Source organism: Myxine glutinosa, chromosome 5 (genome assembly GCF_964187855.1).
Source record: "Myxine glutinosa chromosome 5, kmMyxGlut1.1, whole genome shotgun sequence".
NCBI lineage: Eukaryota > Metazoa > Chordata > Myxini > Myxiniformes > Myxinidae > Myxine > Myxine glutinosa.
The window spans coordinates 131,076,034-131,093,294 of NC_136265.1; the positions used below are offsets into that span (position 1 = coordinate 131,076,034).

Genomic DNA, 17,261 nt, shown 5'->3' on the forward strand with positions numbered 1-17,261 from the left:
CGACAAAACATATGTATAAAAGGCGACAAAAAGGGTTGGCGGCAGGAAGGGCATCCGGCCGGCCGTAAAACATTGCTTCAAAAAGGGGACCAACAAAAACAACAACAACCACGGTGCCCGAAAAAGGCCAACCCCCGCTTTGTGGGGAAAAATGGCCTCTAAAGGTGTTTTTTTTTTGTTTTTTTTTCAATTGAGATGAAACTACGTAAATTTCATTCTTGAAGGTTCCACGCAGTCACACACACACACAAACACACACACACACACACACACGTGATCCCAAAACCCTGTCTCCCACTGTGCGGTGGACGGGCTAATAACTGTTTTGTTTACTTAAAATCACCAACGGTGTCTGTAAGCAGGAATAGTTGAGAAATTTAGGCCTGTTTAATGTCTCCACTGGAATACTCAGGTCATTATTTCTGGATCCTTGGTTCAAATCCTATATATTGTGTTGATTTGTCCATTGTTTGCAAATTTCCTCATAATTATTTTCTAATGTGCTTTGATTAATGTCTTTTGATTAAATTCGTCAGAGATGCGACAGGTACTTTTGCGAGTGATAAATATTCTCTGTTACTCATTACTAGACTACGGATTTTTATGTTAAGAAAATAGGCCTTTTATGTTTTGAAAAGCGGGAATTTTTTTTTTTTATGTGAAAAAATCCCGAAATATTTTTTTCTCCCGTTTTATTCATTCTTTATTTTTACCAAGTTTGTCAGAAATCAGTCAAAAAAGAACAAAAAATGGTAAGCTTTTTCCTGCACAACATTAAGCACTCTGGGCTAGTAAACAGGTAAAAAATGACGTTCAGGTACCTTTATTGCAACCGCATTGTTTGATAAGTAGAGGACTAGAAGAAATTGACAAGACCCTTTTAGGAACGGTTAAAGTAGGTGTTTGAAATCATTATCTTGGTCATGTTCTCCTTGGTGAGGCGGTGTCGGCGGTCGGTGAGGACGTTTCTGTAGACGGAGAAGGACCTTTCCACGTCGACGCTGACGATGGGGCAGTACCTCAAGAGGGGGATGTCGGCAAGCTTGACTCCAGCCGGCACACCAACCTCAGATCCGTGCTGATCTCCATCCAGGATCAAAGCCACTGTCCTCAGCACACCAATGTCAGGATTGCGCTGCAGCACCGCCTTGAACTTGGTGAGCAGGATCTCCTTACGGCAGCCTCGGATCTTTTCGAGCTCCTCCTTGGCCTGATCAAGGAGCTGGAAGGCCTTGGCCAGCTCCATGCCGGCCTCCTCCAGCTGCTTAAGGATCTTCGGGATGAACGACACGTGGGCATTTAAGAAGACCAAACTGAGCTTGATGTCCGCCTTTCCGAACAGGTCCTTGGCACTCCGGATTGCCATCGCGTCGTCATCGTTCAGCTGGTCCACAATGTCCTTGACGGCCTCGAAGTGCTTGGCGTAAAACACCGCGGCGTCGATCCACGTCCCCCACCGAGTCAGAATGGGCTCCGGGGGGAGAGAAAGATTGGGCTGCTGCTCCTTCCAAAGGACAACACGCGACGGAGCTTTGACGAACACCTTCTTCGTCGTGGCAATCAGGTCGTTGACGTCCTTGAACATTTCTCGGACTGTCTCGCAGACACGGTGGAGCGCGTGGGCAACGCAAGTCACATGCAGCAAGTCCGGGAAGAGTTCCTTCAGGGCATGGCCGGCCTTGATCATATAGGCCGCGGCGTCGCTGACGAGGACCTTGAGGCACTCCGGCTTGAAATCAGGCCAAAGATAGCGCAGCGTGTCATTGACTGTGCGCACGATCTCCCCGGAGTTGGTCTTCTCCAGAAACATGCACTGGACGAGGTGGGGACGAAAGTACCCCTCCTTGGACAAGCGTCCCGCTATGATGTTGGCCACATATCGACCTGCCGAATCGGTCGTCTCGTCGACGGACAGCCAGATGGGCTGCTGTCCGAGGTCGGCACGGATCCCCGCCAAGGCCTCGTCGTAGCACTTGTCGAGGTAGTGCTTTCAAATCCAGCTTTCATCGGGGATCTGGAGAGTGATGTGCTTCTCCAGGAACGACCGGAGGGCAGGGTTTTCCAATTTCGACCATGGGATGCCAGCGGCCAGCATGGCCTGGCACAGCTCCTGAGCCACGACGTCGCACTTGTGCCTCTTTCCGCCACCAAAGTCCTCCATGGTGGCTTGCGTGACCGTCCTCTTCTTCTTCAAGGCCAAGTTGCTCTTGTGGCAGTCTCCTCGGACATGTTGGGCCAACTCAGACTTCTGCTTCGCCCGGAAAGTCTTTTCACAAGCTCGACAGAAAGCCGTGTCACTCGACACGTACTTGAAGGTGGCCCCATCGCTGCCAGCGTTGAATTCCTTCAGCCACTTGTCACGAAGAGCAGCACTCATCTTGATAGGAGACTTGTTCACACTTTGTGTACACTCTCTCACTGTAGTACACCGCCTCACTGCTGTACACGCTGGGGACGCAACGCACGCAAGTGGACGCAACGTTTTGTTTTTGAGATCGATCGCAGTTAAAAATTTCGATCGCAGTTAAAAATTTCCAAAAATTCCCTAATTTTTTTTAGTGTTGCCAGACATTTTCGACCAAAAAGGGCATTTTTTTTTATTTTTCCCAAAAAAGGGCGAAATTTTTTTTTTCTCCGAAAATAGCAAAATAATTTTTTTGCGCGCAAAAAGCCGTTTTATGTGAAAAAATATTTTTTATTCTTTCACATAAAAATCCAATGTGCACTCATTACACCTTATTGACAATATTCCAACCTCATAATGTTGCCTCATTTGATCTTCAGGATGGAAAGCTGCATCAGCTGAATATCCAGGGCTCGGAGGTCAGAGTGCATGTCTGCTGTGATGTCGGGAGTTCCATCTCATCCCTAATCTTCCGAGAGGACCAAGAGAAGTTGGCAATCACTACTGAAAGGGTAACAGCAGCAAAATGAGCCAGAAGCAAATGGGGATCTTATGGTGGAGTACATTAGAATGAAACGGTTTTAACTGTTATGTTATTTCCCTATCTGCCAGGGCTCCGTCCACATGTATTCAACGTTACATCCCGGCTTCGTGGAAGTCGTGCTGGACATGCACAGCACAGCTCCCTTCACATCCGCAGACATGCTGGCTCCTGATAACACGCACTGCATTGTAAGTTAACTCATATGGACAGTAGTAATTACAACAGGTGACCTGCTTGGACGATCCCGTTTAAATTCCAGGTACTGTTGCAATCTTCCAACGCCATTTTCGTTGATATAAAAGTACACTGACATCTGCTAATGTCCTTGTGCTGCATGTAACACTGCATTTGTATAAGGGGAAGTCAAATATTTTCCGCAACCATGAAGAAATGGTCCAGTGCGAGCGACACTCTGCACAGATGTTCGTCCTTTCCTGTATAATTTCCAGCTGGTGTGATACATACTTCCAGGAATAGAAGTCATGTTTGTTGCCTCTGAAATGTTTTCATAAAACAAAACCTTTACATTCCCTCCTGTACAAGCTCCCCCATGAGGAGTAGACAGTATAAAAAATTATATATATATATATATATATATATATATATATATATATATATATATATATATACACAGTATACGGTCATGCATCGCTTCACGTCCGTCCAAACAACGTCCGATCGCATATACGTCCGTGGCCCATAAAAATATTAAGAAAATGAAATGAATGAATGAATGATCGTTTTGAGGCCATTTTTCCCTGCTAGAGCGGGGGTTAGCCTTAAAAAAAAAATAATAATAATAATAATAAGAAAATAATGGGGATTTAAAAAAACCGTTCAGACAACGGGACGTAGCGGGCACGCTCACGCATGCATCACGTGTTCTTAAACAAAATAGATTGTGCTGCCAGGGGTATGATGATTACCCGCGTAATCGATTTGTCGATCGATTTGTCCATAATCAAATCGATTGTCTCGATTACCCCCGCGTATCGTGAGCGTTATTCCATTGTCTTTTCATTTGATTTTATTAAAATCAATCCACCCTAAACTTAATCATGGGTCCCAAACGCAGCGCAACCAGCCCTAGTGGTAGCAGCAGCAAGAAACAACGCAAGAGCATTGATTTGGAAGAGAAACAGAAAATAATAAGACAGCATGAGGGCGGCAAATCTGTGAATGCTATCTGTTACGGTCTGTGACCTTTTTCTTCTTCTTTCCCCCCCACCCCCCCTGGGAGTTAGACCAAGTGGTTTGGTCCTATGATCGGACCTAAAGTATAAAGTCTATAAAGCCTATGATTGGCTGTGGGGCAGGGGAGGGGCCAGGAAGGTGATTCAGAGGAGAGAGTGGCCATTTTGGAGGAGGGCTTATGGCAGAGTGCTTTTTCGGGGGTTGTCGAGTTTCCAGCTGCAATCTCTCTACCTGAAGGGTGACGTTGATCGAACTCTTGCTGCCTACCACTGGGGCCTGCCTTGGGGCCTACTCGTGGACTTGCCTACTCCTACCCTCTCGTGCTGGGCCTGCACTGGGGTCTACCACTGGGCCTGCCCTGGGGCCTACTCTTGGACCTGCCTATTCTTGGACCGGCCTACTCTTGGACCTGCCTACTCTGGACCGGCCTACTCTTGGACCTGCCTACTCTTGGACCTGCCTACTCTTGGACCTGCCTACTCTTGGACCTGCCTACTCTTGGACCTGCCTACTCTTGGACCTGCCTACTCTTGGACCTGCCTATTCTTGGACTGGCCTATTCGGGTTTTTCCCTCTTTTCTCCCTTCTTGGTTTTATGTGTAGGAAGAGATTTTTGTGTGATAATCCATAAATAAAGACAGTGAAGGAGCTGGGGCTCCCACGTCGATCGGAAGAATGGACGCGACAAAAAGCTAGAATTCATCCGAGTTGCTTTAATGAAATCAAACACTCAGGCACTCTGAAAACCCGTTTATCGGGCAGCAATATATATCGATTAACCCAGGGGGTTTGCCCAGGCCCGGCGCCAGGGGGCGTGGCCCAGCGTCCTGGCTGCGGCCTGGCAAGTTGAGGGCGAGCATGCCCGGGCGTCCCGACCGAGGCCTGGCAAGTTGAGCGCGGGCCTGCCCGGGCGTCCTGGACGAGCCCGGCATGGTGATCGCTCCGCGTCCTTGATAGGTGCAAGGCGATTGTGAAAACCCAGCGGCAGCCGCTACACACGTCCCCCCAGAATCGACTTGCACCGGCAGGGTCAATTTGAGGGGGGTCCTGATGACCCGGCCGAAGCGACCCCTGGCGGGTCGTGGGAGGGGGTCCGGTGAGGTGGTGGGCGGTCGAGTGGGGGGCACCGTGGACGGGGGGCGGCCTCGCCGCGGTGGAAGGGCCACCCGTGGTGGGTGGTCGACGTCCACGTGCGCCGGCTTGAGGCGGTCCACTGCAATCCGGTCCGACCTGCCGCCGATGTCGATGACGAACGACTTGTCGTCCCGTCGCAGCACCCGGAAGGGCCCGTCGTATGGCGGCTGGAGTGGCCACCGATGTGCGTCGTGACGCACAAAAACATACTCCGCTGTGCGGAGTGCTGGGGGGACGTAGGACTGGGGGTCACCGTGGTGGGATGTTGGCACGGGGGCAAACCGTCGGGCGGCCTCCTGGAGGTCCGAGCGCTGGTGAGCTGCGGACCAGGGACTGGTAGCGTCGGGCACGAATTCGCCCGGGACGCGTAGCACCTGGCCATAGACAAGCTCGGCGGTGGATGCCTGGAGGTCCTCCTTGGGGGCCGTGCGAAGGCCCAAAAGGACCCACGGCAGCCGGTCGGCCCAACCGCCGTCTTGAAGGCCGGCCATGAGCGCGGCCTTCATGGAGCGGTGGAATCGCTCGCACAACCCGTTTGCTTGGGGTTGGTAGGCCGTAGTACGGTGGAGCTTGACCCCCAGGTTGCGGGCGACCGCGCCCCACAGCTCGGAGGTGAACTGTGGTCCGCGGTCTGACGAGATGTCCGCCGGTGCGCCGAAGCGGGCGACCCAGGTGGCGATGAAAGCCTGCGCCACGTCGGCGGTGGTGGTGGAGACGAGGGGAACGGCCTCCGGCCACCTGGTGGTCCTGTCCACCATGGTGAGCAGGTGTGTGAACCCCCATGACGGGGGGAGGGGGCCCACCAGATCCACGTTGACGTGGTCGAAACGTCGTTCGGGCACGGTGAAAGGTGCCAGCGGGGCCTGGGTGTGTCGGTGGACCTTGGCCCGTTGGCAGGCCGTGCAGGTGCTGGTCCAATCGCGGACGTCCCGACGAAGGCCGTGCCAGACGAAACGCGCCGACACCAGCTTCTGGGAAGCTTTCCGGCCCGGGTGGGAAAGGCCGTGGAGGGAGGCGAAGATGCGGCGTTGCCAGGTGACGGGCACGATGGGGCGAGGCTGGCCTTGGGAGACGTCGCAGAGCAGGACAGTGTCCGCGCACGGGATGTCGACCAGGCGGAGGCCCGTGTCCGCCGCCCGGAGGGCTTGCACCGTGGTGTCGGTGGTTTGGTCCGCCGCCATAAGCGCAAAATCCACGCCCAGGTGGACCGCGTTCGCGCTGGCCCGGGAAAGACAGTCGGCCACGGCGTTGTTTTTGCCGGCGACGTGCCGGATGTCCGTGGTAAACTCCGACACGGCGGAGAGGTGGCGCTGTTGGCGGGCTGACCATGGCTCCGTGACCTTGGCCATGGCGTAAACCAACGGCTTGTGGTCGACGAACGCCGTGAAAGGTCGGCCCTCCAGGAGGTGGCGGAAATGGCGGACGGCCAGGTGTAGACCGAGGAGCTCCCGGTCAAACGTGCTGTATTTGAGCTCGTTCGGCCGGAGCTGCCGGCTGAAAAAAGCGAGTGGCTGCTAAACCCCGTTCACCCATTGCTCATGTACGGCGCCCACCGCGTAGTTGGAGGCATCCGTGGTGAGGGCGATGGGAGCGTTGAGCACCGGGTGAGCGAGCAGTGTTGCGTCGGCGAGGGCCCGCTTTGAGCGTTGGAAGGCCGCATCCATTGCTGCGGACCAGGCGATGTCGTGCTTGGCCGGCTTGCCCCGGAGGGCTTCGTAGAGGGGCCGCATGAGTTGAGCAGCGCGGGGCACGAAGCGGTGATAAAAATTCACCATTCCCAGGAATTCCTGCAGGGCCTTTATGGTGCGGGGACGCGGGAACGTGGTGATGGCCTCGACCTTGGTTGGCAGCGGCACGGCCCCGTTCTTGGTGATGTGGTGGCCCAAAAAATCAACGGCCGTCGTGCCGAAGTGGCATTTGGCCGGGTTGACGATGAGGCCGTGCTCGCTGAGGCGCCCGAACAGTGTTCGGAGGTGGAGGAGGTGCTCGGCCCGGGACGTGCTGGCGACGAGGATGTCGTCCAGGTAAACGAAAAGGAACGGCAGGTCACGCAGCACGCCGTCCATCAAGCGCTGGAACGCCTGAGCCGCGTTCTTGAGACCAAACGGCATCCGCAAGAATTCGAATAAGCCGAACGGCGTGATGACTGCCGTTTTAGGGACGTCGGCCGCCCTGACAGGTACCTGGTGATATCCCCGTATGAGATCAATTTTCGAAAAAATGACCCGTCCCGCCAGACGGGCGGAGAAGTCTTGGATATGCGGGATCGGGTACCTGTCGGGGGTGGTAGCGTCATTGAGACGGCGGTAGTCGCCACACGGGCGCCATCCACCCCCCGGCTTTGGCACGATGTGCAGTGGCGAGGCCCACGCGCTATCGGAGCGCCGCACGATGCCGAGGTGCTCCAATGCGTCGAATTCGGCCTTCGCTACGGCGAGCTTGGCTGGGTCGAGGCGGCGGGCCCTGGCGTAGACCGGCGGGCCCGTGGTTGGTATGTGGTGCTCGATCCCATGCCGTACTGCGACGGCTGAAAACGTCGGCCGCGTGAGGGCCGGGAACTCCGTGAGCAGGCGAGCAAACTCGTTCGCCGCCGGGACGGTGCATGCCAGCTCGGTCGGCGCGGAGCTGCTCAATGTGCATACCAGGGAGCTGAAGGTTTCAGCGTTGATTAAACGACGCCGTTGGACGTCCACCAGCAGTCCGTGTGCGCAGAGGAAGTCGGCGCCTAGCAGAGCCATGGGCACGTTGGCGGTTACAAACGTCCAAGCAAAGCGTTGGCCGCCGAAGCAGAGGGTGACGTTGCGCGGGCCGAAGGTGCGGATAGTCGATCCGTTGGCCGCAACCAAGGAGGGGCCGCAAACCGCGGATTGCCTGTCCTGGTCAGAGGCGGGTATGACGCTCAGTTGGGCGCCGGTGTCGCACAGGAAGCGCCGTCCGGACGCTTTATCCGTGATGAACAGTAAGTTGCCCGTGTGGCCGGCGCTCATGGCTGGTAATGAACGCCGGCCCGGCCGTTTCCCGGCCTGCCGAAGGTGCACGGGGGTCGGCATGTCCGGGCCTTCTGTCCGAACCTGGCATGATAGTAACACCACGCTTGGTCAGGTGGAGGCCTCGGTCGTCGTGCTGGAGGTGGTCGGCTCGGTAGAGCGGCCGCCAATTGCGTCGGCAGTTCGGCCGTCGACCGTGCCGGGTGCTCGGGCGCCATGGGTGTTGCGTCGGACGGCGGTGGGTCCCATGTCGCCGCTGCGATGCGCTGTCCTGCGGCGGAGATCTTGTCGGCTTCTCTGGCAAGGGCCCGGGGATCTGTGATCGTCGTGCTTGCCAGGGCGAGGCGTACCGGGTTAGGCAGCTGACGGAGGAACAGCTCCCGGAACAGGAATGCCGGAGAGTGCTCGCCGAGCAGTGAAAGCATGTAATCCATTCGCTCGGAAGGGCGCGTGTCGCCGAGCTCAGGCAGTTCGAGCAGGCGCCGTGCGCGTTCCGCCGATGGGAGGGCGAAAGCATCGAGGAGCAGCTTCTTAATCGCGCCGTATTTGTCAGCGGCTGGCGGGCTTTCGAGGAGGCTCAGGGCGCGGGCCGCGGTAGCCGACCCGAGCGCAGCTACCACATGGTGGAAGCGGGTGTCGTCGGCCGTGACGCCTCGCAGGGCGAACAGGGACTCCGCCTGCGCGAACCAAACCGCCGCGTGAGCCTCCCAGAAGGTAGGCAGTTTAAGGGCGACTGCCGTGTCCATGTCGATAGGTCACCAATGAAGGAGCTGGGGCTCCCACGTCGATCGGAAGAATGGACGCGACAAAAAGCTAGAATTCATCCGAGTTGCTTTAATGAAATCAAACACTCAGGCACTCTGAAAACCCGTTTATCGGGCAGCAATATATATCGATTAACCCAGGGGGTTTGCCCAGGCCCGGCGCCAGGGGGCGTGGCCCAGCGTCCTGGCTGCGGCCTGGCAAGTTGAGGGCGAGCCTGCCCGGGCATGCCCGGGCGTCCCGACCGAGGCCTGGCAAGTTGAGCGCGGGCCTGCCCGGGCGTCCTGGACGAGCCCAGCATGGTGATCGCTCCGCGTCCTTGATAGGTGCAAGGCGATTGTGAAAACCCAGCGGCAGCCGCTACAACAGTGTGATTGAAGGCTTGGCTTGGTGTGTTTCAGGCCATAACATATCGCATGTGATTTCGGCATGTCGCACTCTACAATCACGACGATAATGAAAAACAAAGAGAAGATTCTTCAAGCGGTAAAAGGATTGGCTTCAATGAAGGCAACAAGATTGACCAAGTTTCGAGAGGGGCCGATATCGAATATGGAAAAGATGCTGATGACCTGGATTGAAGACCAGACTCAAAAGCGAGTCCCACTCAGAACGCTAACCATCACGGCCAAAGCAAAAAGCTTGTTCGAGATGTTGAAGCAACAAGCAGGAGCCGACTATGACAGAGTTTTTCCGCAAGCTCTGGCTGGTTCAAGCGCTTCAAACATCGCCATGGAAAGTGTATAATTAAGTGAAATAAAATTAAAAAGTTAAGAAGGTTGAACAGTGTACTGTTTAATTTTACTTTACTATGCAGTACTGTACCTGTTTTACTGGATGTATATTATACCTGTATTTTTTTCTACAATATATTAGCTAATGTTGACATTATGTTATTTTATTAGCCTTCTTAACCTCTGTGTTTCATTAGTTGTGTCCATTATCTCGTGAATTTAGTCAATATTGTACAGTACAAGTACACTGCAATATTCCACATACACGTAAGTATAAATACAAAGTTCACAATGTAATGTTCGGACAACGTCCAATTCGGTTAACGGCACTTTTCCAAGAACGTATCTAGGACATTAAGCGACACATGACTGTATATTGTTGCGGAACCCGTGTCTGTCGACGTACTAAGGAGGGGGTGAAGTCCCCGGTTCCCCTCAGACACTGGGTCCACAGGGTCGTCGGCCACGACTAAGTTCATGCCCGACGAGTTGCGGAGCAACTTCAATCGCCAATCTCCCAGCCACGCGCCGAAGGGTTACTGGTCACTACACCCAAATACCTTCGAGACACGCGGCCTGAGAAACCAGGGTTTGAACCCTCGCGTTCCCACACCTTATGTTGTGCGGAGCGGATCGCACGGTGTGGGTCGCGGCGTTATCCTGCATGATTTATGGGCCTGATTAAAGTCAACTCGGTTCGGACTATGCTGGGCCAATGGAGGAAAAGACTTACTTGAACAGGTTTGAAAGGAACAAAAATGTACACATCTTTTATTTACAATTGCACAGAAAAAGGACGAGAGGCAGACTTTAACTTAGCAATCCTAACCTATCTAAATCCCTGACAGGCACCTTCACACACAGACGGGGAATGAATCACACACCGGTTATTCGCGTACCGGTGGAAACGTGCAGGGACCGACTCAAGGGTGGCCGCTGCTGTGCGCAGCACCCGGTCCGGCAGTTCGCGCGCGTGGCGCACGGATTGATCTGGACGTGCAGCTTGGGTAAGGTCTGTGAGACGAACCGCAGCGTCGAAGTCCACCCGAGCAACGATCCAGGTCGTGGACGCTTCAGCGCAGATGACGATCTAGCACGCATGACAGCCAGCTTCAAGACGAACGACGAGAGAGAGCTTGAATGACGATGGGCACGGACCTTTATTGGGTGGAATGTTCTTCGAGATTCTTGAAGGTTCCACAGCCTCCCATTGGCCGAGGTTGGTCACATGCGGTCATTCAGCCCTGCCTCCCTCTGGAATGTTCCACGACCTCTCATTGGAAGGTTTTATGCCCCGCTTACCACTGCTACGGTTCATCACGTGGACTGTTTTTTAGCCACGCCTCTCTGCACATGAAAACACGTCTTCTTTCACCAGTACGAGGGGGTTGGAATCCTGCCTAACTCAATGCATATCTGCTTTAATTATGACACAATGGGAAGGGAGCTAATCTTTATATTTAATAAGAAATAACTGACTACTGCAGGCTACATGTTGTCGTGTAATTAACTATAGTGGGTTTGCCTTTATTGCAAAACCGCAACTATATATATATATATATATATATATATATGTATATATATATGTATATATATATGTATATATATATGTATATATATGTATATATATATATGTATATATATATATATATATATATATATATATATATATATATATATATATATATATATATATATATATTGTTGCGGAGATGAGGACTGTATTTTTTTGATTGTGTGCTTGTATTTTTTTGCATGTGTGTGTTTTTTTGCATGTTGCATGTTTTGCATGTGTTTTTCCATGTGTTTTGCATGTGTGCATGGTTATTATTATTATTGTTTATTCTGCACCCCCCTACCTCCGGAGCTGTGTAAAGGTGAAAGGGCATCCCATAATTAGTCCACAAGCATACACGTCAGCCAAATAATAGAATACCCCTGTTTGATAGTTATCTCTTATTCTGTGTTTTAGGGTAAGGCTGTGTCTCCCATTAATTGAAGTACTCCATTGCACCAGTGTAAGAGAATAGATCCCCTTTCATTCCCATCCCCAAAATCTCCATTCCCTTTTACATCCCCTCTGGTGATTGCCAACCCTCGATTGCCAATTACCTCCCCTCCAATAACCGCCATTGACCACGAGGCAGGGTCGGAGAAGAAAGGCGTGTCTCCACCTCGTCATAGAGGGGAAGAGGGGCGTGCCCGCCCGTCGTCATCAAGGGCGGAGCGAGAGGGTCGCGTGACCAACCAGGGCCGAGGTGAGCACACCGATGGGCGTGTCAGGAAGGCCGGCGGCTTGATCGCTGGAGGCGCTATAAAAGGCGCGCACGCAAGAAGCAATTGAGAGAGTCGTGAGGAGTCAGTCAGTGGAGTCGGTGGTCAGTTGGTTGCGTTGGTTGCGGTGAGGAGTCGGTGGTGGTGGTCAGTTGGTTGCGTTGGTTGCGGTGAGGAGTCGGTGGTAAAGAGTGAGTGGACCAAGAAAGAGTTGAGGGTTTGGACCAGACGAGTCGGACAAGGCCTGGCAAAGCACGCGACGTCCACAGCAGCCACAACAGCAGCTTGGGGGCCTGAACGGCGGTTTGGAGCAGGGCCGTGAAGGAACGGCGGCTGCTAAACGCGCCGGTTGTGCTGCAGGACCCCCTTGGACCTTCCTCTCCCTCCAGCCATCCACCTCCTGCCTTTCCACCCTTCTTGTGTACGTGAGTTTGTTTTGTTTGTTCTGTCCCTGGGTTAATTAAGTCTGTATAAGCTAATAATTGCACTGTGTCTCTGATTCTTCTGTATATTATTTTATTATCTTTCCTTCTCCTTGGTTACTTTGAGCATGTAAATAGTAGGAATAAATTTAGTAGTATTTCCAACCTTTTTGTCTTCTTCTTCTTCTTCACATCTGTGTCGCCTTTGTCTTTTCCCTATTGAATAGCTGCGGTGCGATCCGGCCAACGTTTGGGTGGAATCGGGTTCTAATCGAGGAATAACTGTTCGGTCGCGGTTGGACCATCCGCTCGGCCCATCATACCATCTAAACCGCGATCAGTAACAATTGGTGTCTGGGAGTGAGATTCGGGGCCCGAACCAAATTTTTAAAACATCTAAAAAAAAAATTTGGTCAAAATTTGGAGCGGCCGAAATTTGTTTTGTTTTACAAAACCTGAACTTTGAAATCGCGCCATGGCTGGTCAAGGCGACGGGATGCCGGTGGGAGAGATAGAGGGGTTAGGAGTAACCCAGGATCAAATGGAGGGGAGCAAGGAGGAGGCGGTTGAGGGAGTATCAGGCGAGCAAGGCATCCTCGCGCACGTGGGTGTAGCGGCACCAAATTTTGCCGCGCCCGCGACAGTAGCAGCGCCGCCGTTGGATTCGGACCTTTTGTTGCTACAAATCGGGGCCCTTATGGACAAAATGAGGGACGAAGCAAGGGCTAATAGTGAGCGATTGGAAGCCAGAATGATGGGGGCAATGAGGGACGAAATGAGGGCTCAGACTGAGCAAATTGAAGCAACAACGAAAGAAATGAGGGCCGATAGGGAGAAAAGGGAGCAGAGGGACAGAGACCGTAAGTTGGGCGAAAGGGTCCCAGGGGTGCACGACGAGGTAAAGCGGGTCGAAAAGCGCTGGTTGAGCGAAGCGGAGGAAAGCACGGGTACAATGACGGGGGTAGAAATCGCGACACGGGGTTTGGAAAAGCCGGCGACCGATGAGGTAGAGGGAATGTTATTAAAGCCAGCGGTCGTCGAGGTGAGTAAAGAAAAAGCGGAAGTGGGCATTGAAATTGAAGAGATGACGGAGGTAGCCCGGGAATTGCAGGGAGAAATGGAAAATGTACAAAGTCCCTGCTCAAATCATGATGATGTACTCGCTAATCCAAATGGAAGTTTGCAGGTTTTGGTGCAGGGAGGAAGAAGAACCCCGAAGGTGAGACGTGCTGTGTATTGTGCGGCGAGATTTTGTAAGAGGATGTTTGGCGACAAAAGAATTTTCGCGCGCTTGGGATCGAGGAGGCATCCGGGCATTGGTGAAGGGTCCCGTGTGAGTGGAAATGGCACGCGTGGGAGGAAAAAGTGTGCGTCGGCGAGTGGGTGTGTTATAAAGTGTGGGAGTGAAACCGAGTGCGAGCGAGAATGCACGTCGGTGTGTACGGGGTGTGACACAAGGAGTGAGAGCAATACGGAGTGTACGTGCGAGGGTGAGTGTGACACGGAGAGTAAGGTGGTGGTGGAACGTGTGCGAGAAAGCACACCTGAATTGGTGGTAGCGCGAGTGTGGGAGAGCCCATGTGAACGCGTTAGTGGGTGGATGCAAGAGTGCACGCCCATGGTGAGTGTTACGGAGGACGTAACGGAGGAGAGGTGTGGACCGAGGTGTGCGCGAGAGGTGTGGTGTGTAACAGGGAGAGCGTTGGTGGAATGTGCGGACGGCGTTGGAACGCCGGGTTTTGTGAGGGTGAAAGGGGTAGCGTATGCGTGTGAGCATGCCAGTGAAGCATCGACGGTAACCGGGTTAGCGGTTAGGGCGACGGATAGCCGATGCGAGCACTCGGGGCGCGGTGTGCTTTGTTGGGTGCGAGGCCCGGCGCGGATCGATGCTGCGTCGCTTCTCTTCGAAGCGTCGTTGCCGATTCGGGCTTGGCCCCGCCCCACACGGTCGAGTCTGGGCCTTGTCGGGCCAGGCGACCGGTCCGGTTCAAGGGCGAGTGGGAGGAAGCGGAACGGTGCCCCCTCGTGGGGACGGGGTTCCGACCGGGGGAGATTGAGCCATCGGGCCCGGGACCGCAAGGTGCCGCGCCGAGATGGTGCGTGGAACCTCGGTCCAACCAAACCACCTCCCTTGAACCGAAAGCCGGACGGATTCAACCTGCAGGCGACCAAACCACCCGAATTCATTGCTGGGCTTTACGAAGCCGAGTTTAATGATGTCACGACGCACCGAGGCTAGGGTATAGCGGACTGTGATGATGATAGTAGTGATTTGATACGAAATTTATAATAGTGGGTAGAATTGGCAGTAAATGGAAAATTTTTGAATTGGTTGGAATTTGGACGAGCAAAATTGGTAGTGGGAGATGCCCAATGTGGTGGGATGGCAACTCTGTCATCCCTCACAAATTGGTGGGGCAAATGCGCTATAGTTTATGGGGTTGATGGCAGTGAAAACTAGCCCGGGTGGGTTAGGATATATCATGTGTAGGGATCTAGCGAAGATGACATTAGGTAACGTTAAGGTTAGTTAGTGACTGATACCTGTAGTGGGGACGCAGGTAGATTCGCGTGGATGATAATGACGTGGGAGCGCAATAGTTTAAAGGGGCGACTGGGAAGCGCAAGTTTCAGAGGGGAGTAGTTAGATAAGATGATGCCGTGTGTGTGAGGATTGAACAGGTGAGATTGAACAGGTGTGATTGAACAGGTGTGATTGCACAGGTGTGCAACTGAACAGGTGTATGGAGCAGTGTATGAGGGAGTAGTGGTGATTGCGTGTTGTGTTGACCAAATGGTCCAGGAAGAGGAGGAGGGTGCAGGTGGCACCAGGTGATTGCACAGGTGTGCAACAACAGGTGTATGTGGCTATGTGGAATAAATGGTAGTGTGGAATATCTGGAGTATTGGAATGGATGGTCGTGGAGTGAGTATGGTGGAAATTGTGGAGTGGAGTGGATGGTGCGAAGGTGTGAATGGGGGAAGAGTGGACCCCCATCACGGATACCCGGGGCGGGTAGTGTAAGTGTTAGGTAGAGGGTACAGGTAAATTGTGGTTGGATATTGGCATCTGTGGTGCGGGTGAAAGAATGGTCTTTGGATGGGTGCATTAGTGTTGTGGAAATGGCTGGGCGTGTAGCCTGTTAGTGTGTGTAGTTGGTTTGGGCACTCCACCACTGTGAGGATGTCGGCCAGGTGAGGCCGCAGGTGGGCTCTGGGAGCCGGTAGTTGTTGTGGATGGGGCCCGAGGATCCGGAGGACGGACCCGGGTAGCCCAGTGCCGGAGGGCACCGAGTGGGGTGACAGAGCCAGGAGGGGCTGTCCCCAGTTAGTTAGGTTAGGGTGAGGAGCTAGGTAAGCTCGGGTGGCAACTGCAGTGGTGGAGGTGTGCAGGTGGGTAGACCTGCTGGGAGAGCTACACGTCGCAGCCCAGAAATTGTGCGAGGGCACCGGGAGATGAATCGGGGGAGTGAGACCCCAAATTGAGAAGCACCACAGTTTGGTCAATGGGAATTGGTTTTTAGAACCCATAGTGTAAGTTGGCCAATGGATTGGCAGGGAAAGACCCCGGGTAGTGTAAAGTGTGTTAAAGTCATTTAGAGGATAGTTAGGAAGAAGGATCTCCTCGCACCATCTGCATCCACTCACCTGAGGTGACAGGTACTCCACACCATGCCATGTTTTGATTATTTTTTATGATGCAAATGTTTGAATTGTGAGACGCATCATGACGTGGGTGTGACATTGTGCTTTGATGTTCCATCTCTTCCTCCTTATGAGGATTGATGATGAATTTGGTGATGGCAAATTTTGAAGTAGAGGGATTGTGGAGACGAATTTGGTATAGGAGAAATATGGGGAAGACGTGACAGTAGTGACGAATTTGTAAATGGGTAGATTTTGTAAATATGGGGTAAGGGCAAGGGTAGTGTAGGTGACAGGGGGGTGACGTACGGTAGGGACGAGCTTTCTCACTTCGCCCTCCGTACGCATTTCGCCTTGCATTGCCTTATTGACGTGTACCCTTGTGACCTTACCCCTCGCTCATTTGTCTTTCCCCTTTTGTCTCCCACATGACCTGTGCGCCATTGGGTGCCGAGGGGAGCGTGCGTGAGTCCTCCATTGTGCGCCCGGAATTCCCAGAACCAGCTGTCTGCATCGATGCACCACATTATGGACCACAGGTCTGTGGCCGAGCACCACTTATGGACCCCATGGGTTGGGGCATGGCCCCTCTGCTGGAACCGGCCATGAGGGCCCGAAATCTTGCTGGCGGACCTTGGCCACAGGGCACCGATGCCCCACAGGTGAACCACACTAGTCGGCCCTGTGGGCCATAAATAAAATAAATAAAAATGGACACATTGGGTGCAAGTTTTAATACAAATAGGCCGCCAGTAAGCAAAGCAAAAGAATGACAACATCTGGAAGACCAAATATAATAACCAGCAGAGGGAGCCGAAGAGCAAGAGATCACCTGCAGGGTTAGGGGTTGTTGATTTATTTTTAATTGTTGAACATTGATGAACAATGGTGACTGCACCGATTGGTGCTTGGGTGTGTATTGGTGCGTTTTTGGGTGCTTTCATGGTGCATTGATGCAGAGCAGACTGTCTCCCCCCCCCCCCCCCCCCCCCCAGAAAGAACAATCACAGGTCCTGGGCTAGTTTTGTAAATAAAAATAGCGTCATTGTAAATAATGCTTCCCACCGTCAGTGTATAGTTTGAAGACCATTCCGCAATTCGGTTAACTGTGGGCGTAAGTCTGTTAGGCAGGGTGCAATGGAGCAGCGGGACACATTTATT

At 53.1% G+C, this 17,261-nt stretch overlaps 1 protein-coding gene across 1 annotated transcript in view; it reads left to right on the forward strand.

Moving 5' to 3' along the window:
- CFAP43 (cilia and flagella associated protein 43) overlaps nucleotides 1-17,261 on the forward strand; it is a 126,427-nt gene that overhangs the window by 35,832 nt on the left and 73,334 nt on the right. The window contains exons 10-11 of the mRNA XM_078777100.1: nucleotides 2,785-2,916; nucleotides 3,017-3,136. Of these exons, the coding sequence (XP_078633226.1) occupies nucleotides 2,785-2,916; nucleotides 3,017-3,136 (252 nt within the window). The remainder of the gene's footprint in view (nucleotides 1-2,784; nucleotides 2,917-3,016; nucleotides 3,137-17,261) is intronic.